The sequence below is a fragment of the Hyaena hyaena genome, unplaced genomic scaffold (assembly GCF_003009895.1).
Source record: "Hyaena hyaena isolate Hyena2069 unplaced genomic scaffold, ASM300989v1 scaffold_28, whole genome shotgun sequence".
Classification (NCBI taxonomy): Eukaryota; Metazoa; Chordata; class Mammalia; order Carnivora; family Hyaenidae; genus Hyaena; species Hyaena hyaena.
The window spans coordinates 1,014,264-1,040,419 of NW_024080660.1; the positions used below are offsets into that span (position 1 = coordinate 1,014,264).

A 26,156-nucleotide genomic window follows, 5' to 3' on the forward strand; every position below is an offset into this window, starting at 1 on the left:
AGAATACCATAATTTATTTACCAACCAATCCTTTGTTGATGATGTTCTGGACTTCTTTGCACTGAAAGGTTTTTAAGCAAAACAATGACATGATCGGAGTTCAATTTTTAAAAGATAGAAATAATGAGGCTATGTTACCTAGACTAAGTAGTCTGAGTATATTCAGTAGTGACCCTTATTGAAATAGGGAAAAGAGGGGAGGAAGGAATTGAAGTGGGGGAAATAGCTATGGTAGAGATAATAAATTTAGTCTTGGAGAGATTTATTTTTTTTTAACGTTTTGGTTTACTTCTGACAGAGAGAGACAGCATGAGCAGGGGAGGGTAAAAGAGAGGGAGACACAGAATCTGAAGCAGGCTCCAGGCTCTGAGCCAGCTGTCAGCACAGAGCCCGACGTGGGGCTGGAACCCACGAACTGTGAGATTATGACCTGAGCCGAAGTCAGATGCTTAACTGACTGAGCCACCCAGGCACCCCAGTTTTGGAGAGATTTAAATTGAAGATGCCTTCAGGACTTCCACTAAGAAGAAATGCTATATGAGGTGTGGGCTGAAAATAGAGATTTGGGAATCACCTGAGTAGTAATGGCTAGTTGAAGCCAGAGGTTGAAATTCCCAGGGTGGAGATATTTCAGAATAAAAAAGGAAGGCCATGGTTAGAAACACAAATATTTAAGTAATGCATGGAAAATACTGTGGAAAAGAGTCCAAAATTTAGGATAAAGTTGTACCAGAGTCTTCTTGATCTGTAAGATACCTACTTCTGATTTTTTCCTCCAGTTTGCTAGTTAATAATTTTTTGGTCTTGTTATCTCAGATAGGGAAAATCTTTTAATAGTCTGTTTAATAAATACATTATTTATATTATTGTCATGATATATTTATAGTGATCTTATAGATTTTTCTAAAGTAGTTTTGAAATAAAAACTGAAAGTACCACTTTTTTAAATTAAAAAATTTTGAGGCATATAGGTTCAGATATTTGGGGGATATTTTGATATTTTATCAACTGCAGTACTATGCCTTGGTACCACTGACCTATAAGCTTTTCCTTCTCATCGTTAACAAAGTTTATGTCATACCACTAGCTTCCCTATAGTTATAAGAATATTACTGAAAATGGCCTGAAAATGCAAGGAAAACTAATTTTTAATCTTTTATTAAATAGCATTATTAAATAATAGCATCATTTATTGAATTTTAATGATCTAAATTAGATTTTAGGTTTAATAACGTCGATAATTAATGATCCATTACAAATTAATGTTTCAATGGATTTTTATATATATGTATCTTGGTCTACCCAAATTATAAAGGTGGCATTTTATGTGGGCAGTACTTGTCCACTGTTTGAAACAGTGCTAGTAATGTGTTGCCATCCAGGAAGGTAAAACAAACTCAAGTCTCTTGATCTCTTTGCTGCTTTTTTCTTCACCTTAAAGTTCACAGAGTGAAGATTTGACAGTTATGTTGCAGGTAGGAGCATTTCTTGAGAATTTTGTCACCAGGTTACTTGGGGGGGTGGGTGCAGCAAGGAAAATTGCTTTGTAGCTGACTAGCATCCATTTTAAGCACACTGATTCATATATTTGAACTTTGTTCAAATGAGCATATATTTTCGTGCTATCTAGCTGGTGTGGTACCTCCCAGATCTATAGCTCTTTACTGTTTTCAGATAGCTGTAGCTCTGTGGGCTCTGGTCAGTGTCAGTGTGTAGAGGCCATGAGACTCGTGTACATAAAGTGTGATCTTTTAGTCCCACCACTGTGGCATGTTAGTCTGGGCACTGCTTGCCAACGGTATTCATCTAGAAGGAGGTAGGTGACCTCTGGATACTTGGTAGGTTGGAGGAAAGGGATTTGTACTTTTACTATGCTGTTTGAATTTCTGCTGTAGCCATGTTCAAATGTGGTGAAACTTTCCCTGTTGTTTCTCTGTTTTAAATTGTCTTTGTATTTTCTTAAACCTAGGATTGGTGGTTACCAAGGAAGATATCATGGCCTTCCTTTTTGTCTTTCTCATAGATAGTGTTGGGAAATGAAGACTGACTGGGTGATAGAGCCAAATTAGAGACAGCTATGATTGTGTTGTGTTTCTTTTCTTTTCTTTTCTTTTTTTTTTTCCCTTGGTAATGTGAGTACTGTCAGGAGTATTTTTCATACACACCCAGCAGAAAGAAATCTGACAAACTTCCTTTCAGGCAGTTTTTTTCAGTGTTAAGTGGAGCTTTTATTGTTGCTTATTTTTATATGATAAAGCATATTTGGTGTATTTTATGTAGCTTGTTTTAGATTTTGAGATTTGAAGCATAGTTTTTGACTCAGCATCACATATGCCTAGGAAACTTTGAAATCTGGAAAGCTGTAAAGCACAAACATACTTTGAAGTATACCACATGTGACTGGTTAAAATATACTAGGAATGTCATCTTGGTTAGCAAATGAAAGAACATAGCTGTCATTTTACATTGTTGGCATAAGGTAGCAGTAATTATATTGAGTGGTGGTGGACAGGCCTGAGCTGCCATATATAAACTGTCATAAAAATAAATCTTGCCCAGGTCACTATGGTTAGGACATTTGGAAAATACATATATTCTGTACTTAAATCTTCATCTGTTGGATATAATAATCTATTGTAGTGTTTTTTCATAAAGACATGGTTTTATTGTCTTGGTGGTGGCGGTTTATTTTCCGGCTTGCATGTCTTTGATGGCTTATTGGTAACTCCTTTATTAATGGACTAGGCACATGAAGGTGATAGTACAGAAATCTTCTAATTTAATTCCTTAAACTATTAATTGATGATAATATTTGTTCTGGGAAAACAAAAAGATAAATGATTACAGTGAAGCTTGAAGATTATCTGTAAATAATAGACTATTCTGTAGGTTAATCCCATAGTCATATACTGATTGTAATACCTTAAGTAATAAAAACACTGTAAATATTTATATCAGGACTTTTTAGACTACTTTGTCATCACTTGAGATGATGCCTTGTGAGAGGAGAAATCAGGTATTAACCACATTTAACAGAGGAAGGTGAAACTCCGTGAAGTCTTAATGACTTCCTAAGGTCAGATCTTTCCTTCTAAAAAATCAACCTTGTTGAAGCATAATTTAAATAAAATAAAACAGGGGCGCCTGGGTGGCTTAGTCGGTTAAGCGTCCGACTTTCGCTTAGGTCATGATCTCGCGGTTCGTGGGTTCGAGCCCCGCGTCGGGCTCTATGCTGACTGCCAGCTCAGAGCCTGGAGCCTATTTCAGAGTCTGTATCTCCCCCTCTCTCTGACCCTCCCTTGCTCACGCTGTCTCTCTCTCTCTCTCCTAGAAATAAAAATATTTAAAAAATAAAATAAAATAAAATATACCTATTTGAAGTAAATGGTTTTGAGTTTAGACAAATGTATGCATTCATGTAACTACTATTCCAGTTAAGATATAAAATGTTTCTATCACCCTATAAATTTCCTTGTGTCTCTGCTTTCAGACATCTCCCCACTCCAAGCATCCATTAATCTCTATTCTGTCACTGTAGATTTTTTTGGCCTGTTCTAGAATATCATTCAGATGAAAGCATACTGCATGAACTCTTTTAAAATTGAATTCTTTTACTCATATTTTTGAGCATCCATATTGTAATGTGTAGATAATTCCTTTTTATTGCTTAGTATTATTCCATTGTGTGAATACCACAATTTGTTTATTCATCCACCTTTTGTTGTTGGACACTGATGTTTCCAGGTTTTTACCTATTATAAATAAAGAATCTGTGGACAAACATTTGTGTTTCTATTGGGTAAATACCTAGGAGTTGAATTGGTGGGCCATATTTATGTAAGTGTATATTTAACTTTTAAGTAGCTGTTGAGTAGTTCGCCAAAGTGGTTGTAATTTTTATTTTGCCACTAGCAATGTATGAAAGTTCCATTTGCTCCAGATCCTTGCCAACAGTTTTGGTATCATCAGTCTTTTTAATTTTAGACATTCTAGTGTGAATTAGTGTCTCCTTGTGGTTTTAATTTGCATTTCCCTGATAACTAATATGATTTAGTATTTTTTCATATGCTTATTGGGTCATTCATAAATCTCCTTTGTGAAATGTCTGTTTAAATCTTTTCCTGATTTTCTTATTTGGGTTTTTATTTTCTTATTACTGTGAGAGTTCTTTATGTATTCTGATCACAAGTCTTTTGTCCAATACTGTACATCTATTGTAAATATTTTCTCCTAATCTGTGATATACCTTTTCATTTTCTTAATGGTGTCTTCTTTCAGGGAATTTTAAATTTTGATGGAGGCCAAGTTTTTTCTTTTTGTTGAGAGAGTAAGTTTACGTGCACATGGTGGGGGAGGGGTGGAGAGTAAGGGGTGGGGGGGGGAGAGAGAGAGAGAGAGAATTCCCACAATGGACGGGGGTGGGGTGGGGTGGGGTGGGTAGCAGGGCTCACCCAGTTGGGGCTCATCCTCACCTGAAGTGGGGCTCAGCTCACCCAATACGGGGGCTCGAATTCATGAATTGTGAGATCATGACCTGAGCTGAAGTCAGATGCTTAACTGACTGAACCATCCAGGAACCCCTCCCTTTGGTCCTTTGTTTGACACTTATACATGTTTTATAAACCTTAGAAAAAAAATTTTTTGGCAAGAGTTTTAAAAAACTAGAGAAGCAATATCTTTCATATTTGTGCACATATAAACTTCTGGTGCCTTCATTGATTTTAGTTTCCATCTGGTATTATTTTCCATCAGCTTGAAGAACTGTAACTTTTTTTTATAATGCATATCTGCTGATGTCAACTTTTCTCAGGGATTCCTTATCTAAAGATTTCTTTATTTTTCTCCGTTTTTGAAGGATATTTTTGCTAGTTTTAGAATTTTAGGTTGGCAACTTTTTCTTTTAGAACAATAAAGATGGCATTCTACCTCTTGGCTTGCCTTGTTTCTGAGAGAGGTCAGATGTTATTCTTATTACCATTCTTCTGTATGTACATTTTCTTTAGCTACTTTTAGATTTCTTTCTTTATTATTATACAGTTTGGTTATGATGTGCCTTAGTGAACTTTTCTGTTCGGGATTTTTTTTTAACTACTTGAATCTGTGAGTTTGTAATTTTGACCAAAATTGGGAGAATTTCAACCATTATTTCTTTGAATATATCTGTCTTTCTCCCTGTTTTGGACTACATTTACATAACTGCTTGCTATTGTCCCCTGGGTCACGAAGGTCTGTTCTTTTTTGTTGCTGTTGTTTCATGCTTTTTTTTTTTCTTTTGATGCTTTACTTGGGATAGTTTCTCTTGATGTGTCTTCAGGTTTGCTTCAGTGCTTCCCCTGCTATTAAGCTCATCCAAGAATCTTTCATTTTTTATACATTTTTTTTTTTACACCTTCTTAAAGGTTAATTTATTCATTGTGTGAGAGAGAACAAGTGAATGGGGAAGGGACAGAGAGAGAGGGAGAAATCTCAAGCAGGCTCCATGCTGTCAGTGCAGAGTCCAACATGAGGCTCTTTCCCATGACTGTGAGACCATGACCTGAGACAAAATCAAGAGTTGGACACTTAACTGACTACGCCACCCAGGCATCCTTCTGATACTGCATTTTCAAGCTATAATGATTCCATTTGTTTCTTTTTTTTACCTACATTTCTCTTGTCTATATGTTCATGTTTTATAATACTTGTTTTAAAGTCTTTGGCAATTGCATCATCTCTGTCAATTCTGTCTGATTCCTCCCAATTAGGAGACAGTTCCTGCTGCTATGTCTAGTAATTTTTTTACTTAATGCTAGACATTGTAACTATCACATTTTTGAGTGTCTGCATTTTTTTCACCCTCCTTTATAGTTTTAAATTTTGGTAAACTTCATGTGAACCTGTAATTATTTTAAGATTTAAAAAAAGTTCTGACCTTCATTTTTGTAGGTAGTTAAGTTACTTGCAGATCAACTTGATTTTGGGGCACTTGTTTTGGAGCTTTGTTCGGGTGGGTCTAGGATCGAGACTATCCTCATTTAGGACTGTTTGAAGCCGACTACTCAGATGTTACCCTCTGTTGTCTCTTACGAAACCCTCAGTATTCAGAGTGGTCTCTCCATTCTTGCTGGTTGTAATTTGGATGTTTCCAACTCCAAGTGAATGGTGGGAATTATTCTACTTATAGCTCCTCTGTAGTTGGTTTTTTTCCCCTAGTGATTTTTGTCTAGTCTTGTAAAGTCTTAACTTGTTCGTGTGCAGGTCAATATTCAACCACATGGGACCCCATACAGATTTCTCTGTATAGCTTCTTCCTCTCTAGTACTCTTCCCCACAAGTTTTAGCTACCTTACTCCTCTTTCCCCTAAACTCCAATCTTTGTCTCTTCGACTCAGTGATACCACCATGTAGAGAGTGGATTTCCTTATTCTGTTCAATGTTTCAGGAAGTGCTTTTAGGCATAAAAGTGAGATGATTGTAGAGCTTCCATTGTTTCCCTTCTCTCAAGGATCACAGCCCTATGTTGTCTGTAATGCAGTGTCTGAGAAGAGTTGTTTTACATATATTTTGTCCAGTTTTTGAGTTTAAAGCAGGAAGGCAAGTCTAGTATCAGTTACTCCTTTATAGTTAGAAGTGGTTGTATTTTAGATAACAAATAGATAATATTTATGTAATAAAAGGTGCAGATACTGCCCTGTGCCCTTTACATTTATTAATCCATTTCATTTCTAACAATTCTTTTGAGGTTGGCAGTGTTGTTATCTCCTATTTTATAAGTGAAGAAAAAACATGGAGGTGTTAAGTGCACTATTCCGAGTCACAGAGCAAATCATTGGTGGCGCCAAGATTTGCCCCACAGAGCCTACACACTTAACTGGTGCTTTGTGTTCCTCCATGCTTTGGAGCTCTAGACCTGGAGGATCCACCTTGGAATAGCGTTCCAGGAGCTAACTGAATCAGGTGGGTTGCCTAAATGAAACCAGTCAAAAGAGACATGACCCAAGAGGTGAATTTAAGTTGTCTTTGAGGAAGGGAACCAAAAGTTAGAGGAGTAATATGAAATACAAGACTTCAGAAGATAAGGATAAAGCTATTAGTGGGAGACAAAGCAAGGTGAAGGATCACTGCCAGATACAAGGCAAGATGAGACAAAAGCGTTCAGAATAAAGATATGGGTGTTAGGAGCTGATGTCTTTGGGGTTGAAAATGTAATGTATTCCTTCATTCAGCCCTGTTGTGTGTCAGGCCCTTTGTAAACTAGACAAGGCCCCTGTTTACATCAAGTATTCATTCTGGAGTAGCAGAGGTAGGAGAAGCAGGAGGTAGGTGGGAGAGTAAAAAAAGCAGAAGGTAACAGAGGTAGCTGAAGAGGGGACAGCATGGTAGAAAATGAATATGAATGAATTAGATAACTTCAGATAGTGTTAACTGCCATGAAGAAAATAAAGCAGCATGATTTGATAAACAATAATTTGATTGGGAGGCAGGCAGAATCTTCAGGGAAGAACTCTTGAGGAGATGATTACTTTGGCTGGATTTGGAAGGAAAAAGAAAAGGATTAAGCGTGCAAAGACGAGAGGACAGGGCCATTAGTCAGAGGAGCCAACAGGTGCAGAATTCCTAGGCAAGAATAGGCTTGTCATAATTCCAAAGCAGGAAAAAAACAGCATGGCTCCAATAAATGAGATCTGAGAGGTAGTCAGGAACCAGACCGTGTTGCATCTAATGAATTGTGATCAGGTTTTTATTCCAAGTGCATTGGAAGGTTCTTTAAAATATAGAGGTGATGTGATCTGATTTGTAGTTTTTTTTTTAATTTTTCTTTAATGTTTAATGTTTATTTTTGACAGAGCGTGAACATGAGTAGGGGAGGGACAGAGAGAGAGGGAGTCACAGAATCCGAAGCAGGCTCCAAGCTCTGAGCTGTCAGCACAGAGCCTGATGTGGGGGTCGAACCCACGAATCATAAAATCATGATCTGAACTAAAGTTGGACTCTACCAACTGAGCCACCCAGGCACCTCCTGATTTGTGTTTTATTTCATTTCATTTTATTTTTTTCTTTTATAGTTTATTGTCAAGTTGGTTTCCATATAACACCCAGTGCTCATCCCAACAAGTGCCCTCCTCCTTGCCCATCACCCCCCTGCCCCTCTCCCCCACCCCCATCAGCCCTCAGTTTGTTCTCAGTATTCAAGAGTCTCTTATGGTTTGTCTCCCTTCCTCTCCCCAACTCTGTTTTTCCCTTTCCCCTTCCCCTCCCCCCGTAGTCTTTTGTTAAGTTTCTCCTGTTCTACTCATAACAGAAAACATATGGTATCTGTCCTTCTCTGCCTGACTTATTTCACTTAGCATAACACCCTGGAGTTCCATCCATGTTGCTACAAATGGCCAGATTTCATTCTTTCTCATTTCCATGTAGTATTCCATTATATAGATGAACCATATCTTCTTGATCCATTCGTCGGTTGATGGACACTTAGGCTCTTTCCACATTTTGGCTATTGTTGAGAGTGCCGCTATGAACACTGGGGTACACATACCCCTCTGCATTAGCACTCCTGTATCCCTTGGGTAAATTCCTAGCAGTGCTATTGCTGGGTAATAGGGGAGTTCTATTGTTAATTTTTTGAGGAATCTGCACACTGTTTTCTAGAGGGGCTGCACCAGTTTGCATTCCCACCAACAGTGTAGGAGGGTGCCCATTTCTCCACATCCTTGCCAGCATCTACAGTCTCCTGATTTGTTCATTTAGCCACTCTGACCAGCGTGAGGTGGTATCTCGGTGTGGTTTTGATTTGTATTTCCCTGATGATGAGTGATGCTGAGCATCGTTTCATGTGTCTGTTGGCCATCTGGATGTCCTCTTCGGAGAAGTGTCCTGGTTTGTGTTTTAAAAAGATCACTCAGCTCCTCCTCTGAAGAGGAGGTAGTAAGAAAGAGTGGGAAGACTAATAATCACAATATTATTACAGATAAATATTGAACTTTTAGCTACTTCTGTGTGTAGTTAAAAATGTTTTTAGCAAGGTGAATGTTAGACTGAAAAATGACTTGGTTGTAGAGGATTTAGGTAGAGTGATGGTTTACTCTCTTTTTAAATAATTATTTTTAAAAGCATAGCATCATATCTTAAGGTGCCTGATTTAAAAACAATTAATAGTCTCCATCAAGGGGTGCCTGGGTAGCTCAGTCAAACATCTGATTCTTGATTTTGGTTCAGGTCATGATCTCACAGTTGTGAGATCAAGCCCTGTGCTGGGCATGGAGTGTGCTTGAGATTCATTCATATTCTCTCTCTCTCTCTCTCTCTCTCTCTCCCTCCCTCCCCCCTCCCCTGCTGGTACTCACTCGCTCTCTCTCAAGTAAGTAAACATTGAAATATGTGTGTGTATATATAAAATAAAAATAGCTTCCATCAAAATGGGTTCCATGGACAAGCATATTTTATTCGTGGAAGAGCTAGTTTCTAAGTCTTCTAGTCATTGCTATAATATGTGTTTCATGCATACTCCTTCTTTCAGCAAACTTATCTGTTGATCATTAATGTGTGATAAATACCAAGCTTCATCATGGGAACACGTTCTTTGCTTTTAAGACACTTGGAGTCTGGAAGGAGAAGCAGGCACTTCTTGGAAACTGCTACCGATAAGTGCTGTGGAACCTATCAGAGGGGCACCTAATCTAGTCAGAAGTAGGGATTAGTGGTCAGGGAGAACTTTCTGGGTATTGTGATATTTTGTCTAAAAACTAAAGAAATGCATAGAAATTAGCTTAAAATCTTCTTATGAGTAAAAGGAATAGTTGACTGATGATTACATTTAAAAGCACAGTAAAGAAGATGTGTATTTTATTCATTGCCAAACAAGTACTTGTGAAATTTTTAAATAACATTTTTAGGATTATGGTTTGGCATTTCTCTCTCTCATACTCTGTATGTGTTTGCGTGTATGTGTCTACATGCCTGCATGTGTATTTGTGCTTATATGAATATCTCTGAGTAGGCTGTCTCATATTACTACTTCTTTGATAATTTGAAATATTACTGCAAGTTGAAACAGGAAAGTCTTATAGTTCTGGTCTTATTCCTGTGTTCTCCTGTATTCTGGGGCAGCTGCCTCCTGTGATTATTTCTTTTCCTGAACACTGCCCCCCCCAAGGCATTTACTTTGTGTATGAACTAGTTTAAAAATTAAATTAATAGTGACCAAGAATAAACTATTTTAAGTAGGCTCCACACCCAGTGTGGGGCTTGAACTCATGATCTTGCAGTCAAGAATTGCACACTCCATGGAATGAGTCAGCCAGGCGCCCCACTATTTTTTTTTATTTTAACTGTGCCTGTAGCTTGGATTCTTCCTTTTAAGAGTGAAAACTTTAGTTAGAACTTTAAACCTTCATAGGAAAGGTAAATTGGGAAAATTGAGCTACCCATTATATGAAATAATTTAGTACTTCAGTTTAATATATTTAGCAGTCTTCTGAAAGTGTAAGATAGTTTAATGTGTAGCTCAAACTGATGTGTTTACATTTATAAAAGTGTTGAGTATTATAACTTCAAGTCAGTGTTTTAAGAGGATTATTGGAATACTACTCAGCAGTAAAAAAAAAAAAAAAAAAAAGGAACAAAACAATTGATGTATACAGTAGTTTCCATGAATCTCCATAGAATTATGCTGTTTCAAAAGCCACCCAAAAAATTTCATACTGGATGAATCCACTTATGTAACATTCTTTAAATGACAAAATTATGGAAACGAGGAACAGATTAATGGTTGTTAGGGCTTAAGGAGAGGGAAGGACAGGAGGTAAGTACCTGTGGCCAGCAAAGGGCAGCAGGGCGGGATCCTGGTGTTGGAAGGTTCTGTAGTTTCATTGTATCATTGTCAGTATCCTGATTGTGATACTGTACTGTGGGCTTGCAAGATGTTACCATCGGGGAAACTGGGTAAAGGGTCCACAGAATCTCTGTGTTGTTTTCTACGATTGCATGTTTTCTCAACATAAAAAATTAGTTACAAAAATGTTTTTTGAAGAATAGATGTTTAAGATTAAAAGGGAATGCTACAGTTAGGAGCAGAAATAGTTTCAGTGTCTTTTGGCAAATGCTTCACTGCCAGCGAGGCGCAATTGTAGTGATTGAGTATTTTGTCTCTAGGTTAGGACAAACGGGTTTGCACAGTTAGCTGTTTGACTTTGGACTAGTTCTAAAACTGGAAGCTGTGGTTTTTTATTGGTATTAAGGAATGCAAATATTGTCTACCTTCTGTGACTGTGAAGATTAAATAGACCAGTGCTTGTGAAGCATCTCATGTAGTACGTGATCTGTAATATCAGTAAGCTTTAGTAATTATGATGGGTTTTTATTACCTGACTTCTATTCCTAGGGTTTTAAAAAAATAGAATATATTTGCATACAAATTAATTCAAAGTAACATATTTAGCTTTTTGTTTTTTAAAATTTATTAAAAATTTATTTTGAGAGGAAAAAATGAGAGAGAGCATGTGTGTGAGTAGGTGAAGGGCAGAGAGAGGGAAAGAGAGAGAGAATCCCAAGCACACTCCACAGAGCCTGATGCGGAGCTCCATTCCATGAACCACGAGATCATGACCTGAACTGAGATTAAGAGTCAGACACAACAGACTGAGCCACCCAGGCACCCCTCTATGTATAAGAAATGGTTACTTACAACAAAAGTCTAGGGTGAAATGGCTTTATAAGTGAATTCTATTGAACATTTAAAGAAGAGTTAACACCTATCCTTTTCAAACTGTTCTAAAAAATAGAAGTGGAAGAATTGCTTCCAAATTCATTCTATGAAGTCAGCATTATTCCAATACCAAAACCAAAGACACTACCAAAATGAAAAAGAAAAAAAAAATTACAGATGCATATCCTTGATGAACATGGATGTTAAAATTCTCAACTAAGTATCAGCAAACTAAATTAAAAAATACATTAAAAGGATCATTCAGCGGAGTCCCTGGGTGGCTCAGTCGGTTAAGCGTCCGACTTCAGCTCAGGTCATGATCTCACAGTCTGTGAGTTCAAGCCCTGTGTTGGGCCTTGTGCTGTGAACTCGGAGCCTGGAGCCTGCTTCAGATTCTGTGTCTCCCACTCTCTCTGCCCCTCCCCCGCTTGCTCTCTGTCTCTCAAAATAAAAAATAAAATAAAGACATAATCAAGTAAGATTTATTCCCAGGAAGCAAGGATGGCTCAATATATGGAAATTAATCAGTGTGATATGTCACATAAGCAAAATGTATAAAAATCATATAATTATCTCAATACATGCAAAAAAAAAAAAGCATTTGACAAAATTAAACATCCATTCATGATAAAAACTATGAACAAAGTGGGCATAGAAGGAACATACTTCAACATAGTAAGGGCCATAGATGACCAACCTATAGCTAACATTATACTAATTTAAGGTTATATGTCAGTTATACTTTAAAAAAATATTGTGTTGCATATTTGAAAGTTGATGAGAATAAATCTTAGAATATCTTCTCACAAAAAATGGTTACTTATATATGATGAAGCAATATAAGAGCTATAAGGAATACAACTTATTTTCACTTCAGATCTAAAATTTCGTAATAATCAAATTGGTCTTGGAATGATTGCTGCAAAGAAACCTGCTTCATTTGGATGTTACTGATGCCAGGACCGCCTTGTGACCTAAAAACACTTGTGTCTTGCGTTTTATGTTTATAGTATCAGTAAAACGGCTTAAGTTTTTTCCTAAGTATTATTTTGAGCTATATATAGAAAGAGGCAAGTGGGAGAGAGGCAGAGAGAGACAATCACAAGCAGGCCCTGCGTTGCCAGTGTGAAGCCTGATGTGGGGCTTGAACTCACAAACCGTGAGATCATGGCCTGAGTTGAAGTAAGATGCTTAATCCATGTGCTGCAGTAAAGTGGCTTATATTTGTTTTGAAATCCCAGTTGAAGGCATTTCATTTTTAAAGCTGTTTTTCTTGCTTTTGTCTTGTTTTTCTTTTGGGTTTATTGAAACTTTCTCTGATACTATATCTAATTGTAGCAACAAGACTGGCAAGTATTGCTTAATTAGTACTACATTATGGCTTTGTATTTTCCTGTACCCATCTAATGACTTCTTTATTTAACAAATAAACATTTGAAATACATTCCTTATGAGGTATGGCTTGGGAAGAAAGCCACCAATAACCTAGGATTTAAAAAAGTAAAGCAGAAACAACTTATTCTATGGATGTTTTAGCAGCTCCAGTTTTAGCCAGATGTCACTCAGAGCTTGCTCTATAAACATAATTTTTTGGGATAAAAATATCAATACAAGATCTGTAAATTCGTCTTTAGATGTTAGCTGACTTAGGTATAGCATATATAAGGATGTATGTATAAAATATACTTAACTGATTTCTGTGGAAAATGAAATGAGTTTTGTTTGCTTCTAACTTTTTCTAAACTTTTGTTTTGCTAAAAAGTTAAAAACTATTTGACACTAACATTCTGCCATATTTGCTTTATTTTCTCTCCTCCTTTTCCTTCCCTTTGTCTCTCTCTCTATGTCTCTCTGGTAGTGTGTGTGCACGCATGTGCATGTGCGTGCATGCACACACACACAGTCATTTCAGAATCTTATGAAAACAAGAACATTTTTCTGCATAATCACAGTGCCATAATTACACCAAGAAATTAAATGTTACAATAATATTATATAACACATAGTCCATATTTCTATTTGTGCAATTATTGTGTCTAAAATTTTTTTTATAGCCTTTTCTTTTCCTTTTTCAAACCAGGGACCAAAGATCATTTATTTTTGCTGTCAGGTGTTTTTGTTCTCTTTAAGTCTAGAACAGTTGTCTCCCTCCACCTTATTTTATTATTTCATGACATTCATATTCCATAGAATGAAATCAAGTTAGCTTGTAGACTATACCCTAATCCTGACTTGTTTGATTGTTTCCTCCTAATTAGATTCATATTAAAAGTTTTAGGCCTGGATGCTACATAGGTGATGATGTATACTTTCAGCTGAATCTCATCAGGAGGTATATCAAGTCAGTTGGTCCCATTATTGGTGATATTAAGTTTGACCATATTTTCTTTTGTAGTTAGGAAGCATTATGTGGAGTTGATTGCATATTGTTTTCCAGCAATGCTCCACCTAGTGGTTTCATCATCTCTTGATCTGTGCTGAGCTAATTATAGCATCAGTGGTTGCAATATGGGGATTTTTAAATACTGTCATTCCTTTTACATTTCTTACTTGGCATTGTTCAGTAAAGAAGAGATTTCTCTTTTCTTTCTCCCTAAATGATTGTCATCATGAACTCATGGATTCTTTTTGTTTTTAATTCCTTGTATTATAATTCAATATTGTCATTTATGGTTTTTTTTAATGTTCATTTTTGAGAGATAGAACGTGAATGAGGTAGGGGCAGAAAGAGAGAGGAGACAGAGGATCCAAAGCGGGCTTTGCACTGACAGCAGAGAGCCCAATGTGGGACTCCAACCCACAAACTCTGAGATCATGATCTATGCCAAAGTTGGAGGCTCAACTGACTGAGCCACCCAGGTGCCCTTGTCATGAATCTTTTTTATACCCAGGTGGGCCCATATTTGGCCAGTGGGAGACCTGTGCAAGCTGGCTTATATAACCTTTTGACATCTCGCCATCAGTCTTTGAATATTTTTTTTCTTTTTGATACAACTGTATATTCTAAGCTCACTTTGTACTTTTTTTTGTCCTCTGACTTAGAATCAGCAATTTTCTAAAGAGCTTTAGTTTTATTTTAATGGGGAAATGTTATTTAGATACCAAGATCTGAGCACAGATGAATTTATTGCTACTTTAGTAGTTAGTGCTTCTAGGCCCTTTATTCAAGTTAAGGTAAAAATATATGTATATAATCATGAGTTCTTACTGGTTATAATTCAAAACTGAAACCATAGGGTTCTTCCATATTTGAATCTTAAAAAAATAGTTACCTCCCCCCCTGTCCCCCAGGACTCCTTCCCAGAGAAGAGTGTCCCAGCCTAGTGCAGCTTTGGCTAGGGACAGTTGCATTGTCACCTGTGCCCACCTTAATGTGGCTTTTCCTGGCTGAGATCTACCTGATTCAGCAGTATCTCACCATCCACCAGCCATGCTGTAGTTAGAGTGCTGGCAGCATTTCTACAGTTGTTTTTGTGCATTTTTCAGTGTATATGGTGGCTGCTTCCAGCCAGGATGAGCTGTCTGCTTATACAGTCCAGATTACCTCCTGGTTCCAAAGTGGCATGGCTTTTGAGTGGTCCGCCCCAACCGATTCTGGACAAAAACTGTGTTATTTTTAGAGCATGAAATGCCTTGTACTATTGTCATCCAATTTTACAGATGAGGATATTGAAGCACAGAGAAATTGAAGACTTTGCCCAAAACCATATAGTAGATGGCAGAGTCTGGATTGAACCCAGTCACTCTGCTTAAATAGCTCTTGCTCTTAATCTCTGCTACTAGATCATAGGGTTTAAATAAGATGTAGTAAAGATGAGACCTGATGAGTGATTATCTTAAGGTCATGAAGAACTTCATTGATCAAATAATTTTGGATGTTTTTGGTAGGCTCTAGGAAGTCATGGAAGGCTTTTGCTTATAGAAGAATGTTGTGATTAGAGATCACTGTAGAAAGTTAATTTCTTGTGGCTGTGGAGACTGTTGGAGGCAAGATTCCAGTTAAGATGCTCTTCTTGGACCTCTTTGGGGATCAAAGGAACCACCATCTCTAAGGTTTGGGCTAGGGAATTTGTAATTTTTTGATCATCAGCCAGATTTGGAACCACTGCTGTAAACTATTTCCTTTGTTTGCCATATTTATTTGACTACTAGTATGCTGTTCCTTTATGAGTCCACCCAGCAGAACCTCATTTAAAGTACACTTGCTGTTAGAGGTTAAACTTATTCCAGATGAAGTTGATGGAACTGCTCAGGACACATAATATCCTTCATTGGTCAGGGGCTTTTGATAGATATTTGAGCTGTACTGTTTTTTGTATATATTCTTTTGCAGTAAAGCTAAGTATCAGTTTGATTTAAGTGATCTTGAAAATAGTTCTCCATTGGGTACTGTGATTGTCCAATTCACCAAATGTAAATGACAGAATATAGACCAGATGCCCCTACTACCTTTGTAGAAACAGATTAAAGAGAACGCTCAGCTGTTTTGTTCTGGGCTATATTTGTTAAATTTAGGCAGAGTTAATGCTGACTCGCATGAGAGGGGTATTTTGAATCCCATGGACGTCATCTCCCTTGGCAGTGCCTCCATTTTCACCACTCCATCTGGTGATAGCAGAGCAGCAGTGGCACTCTCTGGTCCTGACCATATTTAATGCAGCTTGAGTACACCACCAGTCTGTCAGGAACAGCAGTGCTCTAACTCTCCTGTAGGTTACAATGAAAATCTTTGTTGGTCAATGTATATTCCTGACTTGTTTTTAAGGCTAGTGCTTTTTGCTCTTGGGATCAACCCACTTTTGATAGGATGGATTTTTGTTATGTGAAGATTTCCTTATACCAGAGGATAGACATTATGATTGGAAGCATAAATTTTTTTATGGGAAATTTCAGTTTTCATATCAACTATAGAAATCTATCTCTAAGATTCTAGCTACTTCAAGTTTGAAGGGTGATTTATTTTTCTAAACAATGAAGTATTAGATATTATTTAGATATTATTAAAGATAATGTGCTTATTTCCATAAGTTTGCATTCTGCATACTTTTAAGCAGGAAATAGCTATATATTAATGATAAAAGAAAAGTAAATATGTTAAGTTCTCTTTTCCTTTTGCTGATTTTTATTTTCAATTTCTTATGGCTCTAACTAATCTAGGTAAAATACATATAGTTTATTTTTAAAGGTGATCATTTATGATCTTTCTTAGACATTCCTTAAAATACTAAAATACTTCACTACCTAGAAAAATAAATCGCCTTTCACCTTGAATGAAATATTTATATAGATACTTTGCAAACACATGGATAATGGCTTACTTAGAGCCATAAATGGTGATTTATGGAGTATTTATGCTGAAAAAGTGGGAGGAGAGCCTCAGAAATTAATCTGTTTTTTCATTTTGGCAACAGCTTGTATTATATAATTGTCATACCCTATAATTCACCCATTTGGAAGTGTACAGTGCAGTGGTTTTTACTATATTCAGACTTGTGCAGGCATTTCCACAATTAAAAAAAAAACTTTCATCACTCTGAAAAGAGACCTAAGCATCTATTTAACTTAACACCCTTTACTGTCACCCATCCTATCTCCCTCCCCCCCACCCCTGAACCTTGAGGAAGCATCTACTTAATTACTTTCTACCTCTATATATTTGTCCATTCTGGACATTTCATATAAATGGAATAATATAATATGTATTTTTTTGTGTGTGTGATTGGCATCTATTACTTAGCATATTGTCTTCAAGGTTCATCTGTATTGTACATATCATTCTTTTTTTTATTGGTGAATTGTATTCCATTGTACGGAATATATATATTTTGTGTATTCATTCATCAGTTGATATACATTTGGGTTGTTTCTACCTTATTGGCTATTACAGTATCTGTGAACAGCTTTTGTGTGGAGATATAGTTTCATTTCTCTTGGATATATATGCCTAAAAGTAGAATAATGGGATCAAATGGTAACTCTTTGTTTCACTTTTTGAAGAATTGCCAAACTGTTTTTGCACAGTGGCTACCTCATTTTACATTTTCACCAGCAGTGTATAGGAGTTCTGATTTCTCCACATTCTTGCCAACAATTGTTATTACCTGATTTTTAAATTATAGCCTTCCTAATGGATGTGTAGTGGTATCTCAGTAGGGTTATTAAGTACTATTTTACATCTGTCTCCATGTTAATTAAAGATGAATGAAGTTTACAGTAAACTTATTTTATAAATAAATGATATGTAAAGTATAATTTTCTTTTTATTTATTTTTTAAATTTTTTAAATGTTTTATTTCTGAGAGAGAGAGAGACAGCATGAGCAGGGGAGGGTCAGAGAGAGAGGGAGATACAGAATCCAAAACAGGTTCCAGGCTCTGAACTAGCTGTCAGCACAGAGCCCGACGTGGCTCAAACCCACGAACCATGAGATCATGACCTGAGCCGAAGCCGGATACTGAACCAATTGAGCCCCCAGGCGCCCCTAAAGTATAATTTTCTGAATTGGAATTAACTCTGACAAATCCCAGTCTGATGTGTATAGGCTGTGCATATCATTTTAGCAGAACGATTCAAATACTTCATGTTCATGATTGATTTATTAAACCATGGCTCCTTCCTGTGTCCCTCTAGGACTACTTGGACATGGTAGGTGCTATAGCCACCATACCATAGCAGGCCAAGACCTGAATTCTTTTTAGGAATTTTTCTAAGTTCCATGTCTAAATCTGTGATACAAGAATAATAAAAGACATGCAATACTAGAATTTAAATCTTACTAATTTTTGAGACTAACAAATTTCTCACCTATAACACTTAAATGCTCTTCCTTATTTAATAGCTTTTTTAATATTAAAAAAAATGTTTATTTTTGAGAGAGAGAGTAGGGAAGGGGGTGGAGGGAGAGAGAGAGACGGAGAGGGAGAGAGACAGAGAGAATCCCAAGCAGGCTCTGCACAGAGTCTGATGCAGGGCTTAATCTCACCAAAATATGAGATCACAACCTGTGCTGCTATCAAGAGTTGGGCGCTTAACCAACTGAGCCACCCAGGTGCCCCTTTAATTTTTTTTTTCCTTTTTGAGAGAGAGAGAGAATGAGAATGAGAGTAGGGGAGAGGGGCAGAGGGAGGGAGAGAAAATCCCAAGCAGGCTTCACACAGGGCTCCATCTTATGACCCCAGGACCATGACCAGAGTGGAAATCAAAGGGCGGATGCTCAACCAGCTGAGCCACCCAGGCGCCTCTGTGTAATAGCATTAACTTTAATTTCTAATACATAAATGTAACTTGTTTTGTGCGGAGTCCACTGATGGGAGGTAACAAAAATACAATTTTTATAACACAGATCTAGAACCTAATGTTGGCCTTTGTATGATACTTTAAGCTCTGTTAAATAAATTCAGTGGAATTCTGTATCCTTTCCTTTTTCATTGGAACTGCTTTTTATTCGGTAAGCAGTCTTTATACTGCTGCTCTTGGATGGCATATTCTGCTCTGTCCCCCGGTGACCTCAGTATACAACTTTTGCAGTTGCAAGCTTCTGTCTTGCCTCCTACTGCAATACGCAGCCTCAGAGAGGCATTGGGATGAGTGTGCAGTGTGGATGTGGGATGGTTATGGGCTCTAGAGCCAGGCCTCTAGGTTTGAATCCCTACATCACTACCTCCTTGCTGAGTAACCTTGAACAGGTTACACAGTTTTCTCATCTGTAAAATAGGTATAATAATCATCCCCCTCACAGGGTTGTTGTATTAAATAAGTTTAATACAAATGCTGAAAACACTGCATGCTGAAAATCTTACATGGCAAATAATACTCTGGGTTAGTTGTAGTTGTTATTATTTCTGATCTTAACTCTTTAGGTAAGAAATTAAATAGGTGTGTTTTATTTAGAGATATAAATTACTCTATCGATTGTGGCCTAGAGTTTATTATTAGTGTTTTATTTTACTACTGATCTTTTCTAGATTCATTATGTATATACTTTCTGTTTTACATAATTTTCAATTTATTTCTACCTCATATTGTAAAGTTAAAGGGTAAAAAAAGTCAGACTAAAATGTGAAAGTTTTTAGTTTAAAAAAGTGGGTGAATATCATATAGAAATAACTATAAGGATAATGAGAAAATGTTTTTGTTTTGAAAATGTATTACTAATTATACTTAGTGTTTACCCTAATTTTTGAAGTAAACTAGATTTTATATGTATGTTTTGCATACTATAACAAGGTAGTGTCTAAGTAAGTTATTTGCACCTTTTCCTTTCCTGTCTTGTGTATGTATATATCCATGCTTGTATGTATATGCATATATGTATGTGTATATATAGGGGTGTGTGTATATATATCTTTAACATTAATATGGTACAGTGTGGTTTTTTCCCCCACTCAGTATTGTATCATGCATATCCCTATTGTTAAATAGTTTAGGATACCATAAAGGACTTACTATGGTTGTAACACTGTTTCCTTTCTTTTTGTTATGTATAATACTGTAACAGTCACTTTCTTTCACATAGCTGTTTTTTCCTCTCAAATTGTATCTGTGGAATAAATTGTCAAGAGAAAAACATCTTGATAAAGAGTACATGAATAGTTTTATGGCTCTTGAAATGTTTTCCCACATTTTTGTTCAAAAGAATGATGCTTTCTAAGGCTACCATATACTGATTTCTAAGAGCTTCTTCCTTAAAACATTGTGCTAGGAGCAAAGATGAGAAAGGTATAACTTCTGCTTTCTAGGGCCAGAGTTGGACAGAGAGGACACATACGAATAAATGACTTGAGCTAAAGGAAGTGCTAGAAGTGATACAGTGTGTCACTTCGAGTCTGAAGGAATCACTGGGCAACCTGGGCAGTAACAGTCTGGAAAAGATATTTATGTATTATTTCCGAAACCTATTTCTTGCCCAAGTAAATAACTTAATTTCTGCCAACTACATGACAGAATAGAAAAAGCCCATTAGGTTTGAGCAAACTATTTAACTGTCCGAACTTCAGCTTCCCCACATATAAAACATGTAAATATTTCCTTTAGAGAGTTGTGAGGGTTATACAAAGAGTATATTATCTCCAGCTTTATTTCAGAAAAGATTTGAAATGAAAGAACTAATATATTGATGATGTACTTAGCACAGTATCTGGTACCTAAGTTAGACTGAATAAGTAGGAGTAACTATTCGTTGTATGATTGTTGTTAAGATAAAGTGTCTGTCTTTCTATAAAGAGTGCTAAGCTTTTGATAGGCTAGTCTACCGCCTCCTAGTCAAAACCAATTTCTTAAGCTCCAGTGTAAAACTTGCTCTTCATTCCTTATGGTGACCCCGAGACTAGCTTCTTTCCTTCTTTGTAACTTTCGTCAGCTCTTGCTAGTTGCCAGGAACCATATTAGGTGTAGGAAGTATGACTATAACTGAGATAATGTCCTTGCCCTCAAGTGTCTTACTGTCTAACTAGGGAAACAGTGTTGTATACAGTAACTGTACTATGATGAGAGAAGTCAGTGATTCTCAGCCCTGACTTCTGGGGAGCTTTTAAAAATACCAGTGCCTATGCCTTACTTGAGATAAGTCAGAATTTAATGCAAGTACAAACATTATTTTGGAGGAAACTTTACTCATTCTGTAGGAAAAATGAGTCATTTTGATTGGAAAGTCAATTAGAAAATGCCTTTAGAATGAAGGTAACAATCAGGCCAATGTCAAGACTTAGTTTAGATTGTATGGAGGAAGACAACAGAAAGGGCATGGAAACTTGAAAACTGGTGACAGATTTGGGGAATAGCAGTCATCTCTGGCTGTTTTGAAAGGAGTGTGGATTAGGGGAAGGACATGGTAAGTTGAAAGGCTAGTGTGATAGGTAGGGACTAGCTGTTAAAGTACTTTACCTCTGTTAAGGAATTTAGACTGTATTATAAAGTAAATGAGGTAGACTTCATGAGAGAATGTGATATAATGAAATCTCTGATTTGGAAAAATAGCTAGTCCCTAGTTTATAACATCTTCAAAAGCAAATTTTAGATAGATTTAAAGTAATTAAAAAAACAGAGGACAGTATTTCCATATTCTTGGGGTAAGGAAATTTTTTGTAAACATGGGGTATATTCTAAGCCATAAAGGAGAATAGTGAGATTGACAGATTTTACCAAGTATATATTTAGAACTTCTCTGTAACTAACTATACTCCAATAAAGCTGAAAATCCAAAGGTACACTAGGAAAATGTATTTGCTATCTGAATGACATAGAGCTAATATATTTAATATGTAAAGAGCGCTTACAAATCAAGAAATAAAGAAAGATGAACATCTCAAAGAGAGAAATAGGCAAAAGATGTGAACAGGCAGTTTTCCAAGGGAAAAAAAGAAATTGGTTGCTTAACGTTGAAAAAGATGCTCATCATTATTCAGAATCGAACAAGAGTGGTTTTTTTTTTTTTTTTAAATTAACCTTTCAGACTGATACATATGATAAAAAGTGAATGGTACCAAATATTGGCAAAAAAATTTGGGGAAACAGGCACAGTGATAACATTCTTGGTGGGAGATAAATGTTGCTGCAAACTTTCTGGGGAGATTAGTGGTTATCTATGAAAACTTAAAACATGATTGCTCTTCGTTCCAGTAGCCCCACAGTGAAGAATTATCCCTGGAGAAATACAATGTTGTAGCATTGTTTATAATGCCAGCGAACAGGAAACAATGTAAATGTTTATTTATTTGGTGTGCATTAAATTTTTTTGGTAAGAATACATACCAAACCGTACACATTGCTAGGTGAAGAGGACTGGAAGGGTTAATTTCTACTTAATGTATTTTGTAATGTTTGGAACATTTAAGTGTCACCATGTAACAACACTTGTGTATTTAAAAACAAGCAAACACACACAACTCAAAAAAGGAAGGCATAGGAAGGATTGGAAGTCTTGGGTTACTGGATGAATAGCATGAGGAAGAAGCTGGAGCCAGGAGAATCAATCAGTTAGAGAGTCCTTTGCCTTGTTCAAGTGTAAGAAATACTGATGGTCTGCACCAAGAGCTGTGGCAGTCAGAGACAGGAGGAGGCAGATTTGAGACACATTTTAGAAGTAGGATCTATAAACTTCTGCTGTGTGGATATGAAGCTTGAGGAAAGAGCATAGAGATGCCTCTGAAGTTTGTAAATTGTATTGCTGGGTACATGATTACAACATTATCAAAAATAGGAAAGACAGGAAAAGGAACATTCCCTGAATAGAAGATAATGAGCATCTTATAGATCCTCAATAATTATTTCAGTGATAAATTAGTTTGGTTCAGTTAGCTCATCTCTCCTTTGTGCTTTCTTAATAAGGCTTGTCTTCTGTAGTCTTTAGTTCTGTTACTTTTTATTAGGAATTGTTATTAATATTTTAAAATATATAAATAGCAGTTTCTAAGTGTAATTTTTAAACTATGTGTTCTTGTTTTATATTTGCAGAGTGCTCATTTGGCCATGATAGATACCCTAATGATGGCTTATACCGTAGAGATGGTCAGTATAGAGAAAGTAATTGCGTGTGCTCAACAGTATTCAGCCTTTTTTCAAGCCACAGATCTGCCCTATGATATTGAGGATGCAGTCATGTACTGGATAAATAAGGTAGGAATATACTCACTTGAGTAAAAATGTGTCTCCTAACCAGAAAAGTGAAATCTTTAATTATGCATTGCCACTCTGCTATAGATTACAGGTTTTATCTGCCCAGAATTCTTATTTTGAAATATTTTTTTAAAGTTTTGTTTTGTTTTGTTTTCAAACTTTTTTTTTTTTACAGTTTATTGTCAAATTAGTTTCCACATAACACCCAGTGCTCATCCCCACAAGTGCCCTCCTCCATGCCCATCCCCCCGCCCCCCCCCACATCCATCAGTCCTCAGTTTTTGTCAGCATTCAAGAGTCTCTCATGGTTTGCCTCTCTCCCTTTCCCCCACCATTTAAAGTTTATTCATTTTTGAGAGAGGGAGGACAGAGGATCTGAGATGGGCTCTGTGCAGGCAGCAGCAAGCCTGATGCGGGGCTTGAACTCCTGAAATGGGAGATCATGACCTGAGCTGAAGTCGGATGCTCAACTGACTAAGCTACCCAGGTGCCCCTCTTATGTTGAAATCTTTTTTTTTTTTTTAATTTTTTTTTTTAATGTTTTATTTATTTCTAGGAGAGAGAGAGAGAGAGAGACAGCGTGAGCAGGGGAGGGTCAGAGAGAGAGGGAGTCACAGACTGAAACAGGCTCCAGGCTCTGAGCTGGCAGTCAGCACAGAGCCCGATGCGGGGCTCGAATCCACGAACTGCGAGATCATGACCTAAGCGAAAGTCGGACGCTTAACCGACTAAGCCACCCAGGCGCCCCTCTTATGTTGAAATCTTAACCCCCAACGTGATGGTATTAGGAAGTGGGGCCCTGGAAGGTGATTAGGTCATAGCCCTCATTAATGGGGTTAATGCCCACATAAAAGAGGCCTCAGGAGGCTCCCTTGCTCCTTCTGCCATGTGAGGTCACAGCAAGAAGATGGCCAGGAAGCAGGCCCTCACCAAACACTGGATCTGCTGGTCCCTTGATCTTGGAATTCCCTGCACCTAGAACTAGGAGACATACATTTCTGTTGTTTATAAGCCACCTATTCTATGATTATTTCTGTTATAGCCTCCTGAACAGACTGAGCCACACTCCATTTCTGTTTTTGTTTTAAATCAAATTGAAAGCTAAAGTTATGTTACTTGAAATTTCCCATTACCTTTTGATTTAAAAAAATCTGTTAAAATGGTGTAAATAAATTTATTATTCTGCAATATCTATAATTACATTTAATAATGATTAGTTTATATCAGATTATTATAACATTTCCAGCACTCAGAGTCGGTATTCTATACCCTGTGGGTATTCAGTAAGTATTTTTTGAATCTAATAATGAAGTAATTTTCTCCTATTTCCTAGTCTGTGATTCTTAGGTTTGCTTGACTGAGTTGCAAAAGATTGTATTGATTGTAGATTTCTCTTGGACATTTTTATGGAACTGTGATTAGTTATCTGTGCTCTGAAGATGCTTAAATTGTCAGTTTATTACTCCCTTTGCCAAAATGAGTAATTAATTCCTCCTGATTTGCGTTCGTTTGCAACTATCACTCCAGAAAAACTGAAATCTTACCCATGAACCAGACCTGAGCAGATCAAGAAATTGTACTTTCAGGTATCCTTCCTTGAATACTTGCATAACAAGAAGCTAAATGTAAAAAACTGCATTTATCATCATCATCAGTATCCGTCTAGAAAGCCCATTTAATACTCTGCCCCTGGAGTTCCTTTATTTCTTCCTCCTTAGGTATGGACAGTCATCAGGATGTAAACATCCTTACTGTAAACATGTCATTTTTTTTTCCTTTTCCTTTTTTTTTTTTTTTTTTTTTTTTTTTTTTTTTNTTTTTTTTTTTTTTTAATTTTAGAGTGTAAGCAGGGAGAGGGGCAGAGGGAGAGAATCTTAAGCAGGCTCTGTGCTGAGCATGGAGGGGCTTGATCTAATGGCTGTGAGACCAGGACCTAAGCTGAAATTAAGAGTTGGACGCTCAACGACTGAGCCACCCAGGCATCCCACAGACATCTCATTCTTAAATAATTCCTTCATGTACTCTCATACCCCCTACCATTAACAGTGTTTGGCTTCATCATAAGTTCCAAACCATTGAGTCTGTTAATTCTTATAGTCTCAGTTAACAGTTCTCTTTTTTGAACCAGATTCTTGCAAACACTGTCAATTATTCTGCCTCCTTTTCTCTCCCTGTGATTTACATGACAAAACCCTGGTTGAGCTCAGTTATCTGCCTTCTCTCTAGGGTGCACCTATGGATATAAATATTGCTGGGGAAATTTACACAAGGAAGCTAGTTTCACTTTGAACTTATAAGTACAGACTTCAAATGGACACTCAGTGCTTAGTGCCAGGCCAAAAAGTGTGTCGCTAAGAAGCTCACTTTCCCACACTTCAGGATTATTTTATCCTTTCTTCTCTAATCCTCAGACCTCCATAACCCACCGTCTGTTACTGCCAGTTGAGGACCTTGCCTCATCCTTGTTTTGAGGCCAGAGATGGGAAATCTTCAGGTGGGAATTTTCTCTTTTTGCTACCAAATCTGTAAACCTTTCCACATCAGTATTCATCGTCTTTCTTTCCTGCTATTAAAGTGGAGAAAGTGACCCCCTTTTCTGTCAAAGGCCATTTTCTCATTGCTTATTACTCTGTTTTCATCTCTTGTCATGGTCATTGTTCCTCTGCTTCAGTTCTTGTCATGCTTTCATGTGCGTAAGTTCCCCTGGGAACTTATTAAAAGGCAGGGTCTCAGATTGGGGTGAAGAGTCTACGTTTTTAAGAAGCTCTGGTGCCACTAATGCTGATGGTCTGTGGACCACACTGTTGTTCCCTCACTCCTGCATCATCCACTTCTCTCCATTGGACCATTCTTACAA

General features: G+C 37.0%; 1 protein-coding gene across 4 annotated transcripts in view; it reads left to right on the forward strand.

Moving 5' to 3' along the window:
• CAMSAP2 (calmodulin regulated spectrin associated protein family member 2) overlaps nucleotides 1-26,156 on the forward strand; it is a 116,529-nt gene that overhangs the window by 41,481 nt on the left and 48,892 nt on the right. For all 4 annotated transcript variants that reach the window (XM_039227511.1, XM_039227508.1, XM_039227509.1 and 1 more), the window contains exon 3: nucleotides 23,138-23,299. In XM_039227511.1, the coding sequence (XP_039083442.1) occupies nucleotides 23,138-23,299 (162 nt within the window). The remainder of the gene's footprint in view (nucleotides 1-23,137; nucleotides 23,300-26,156) is intronic.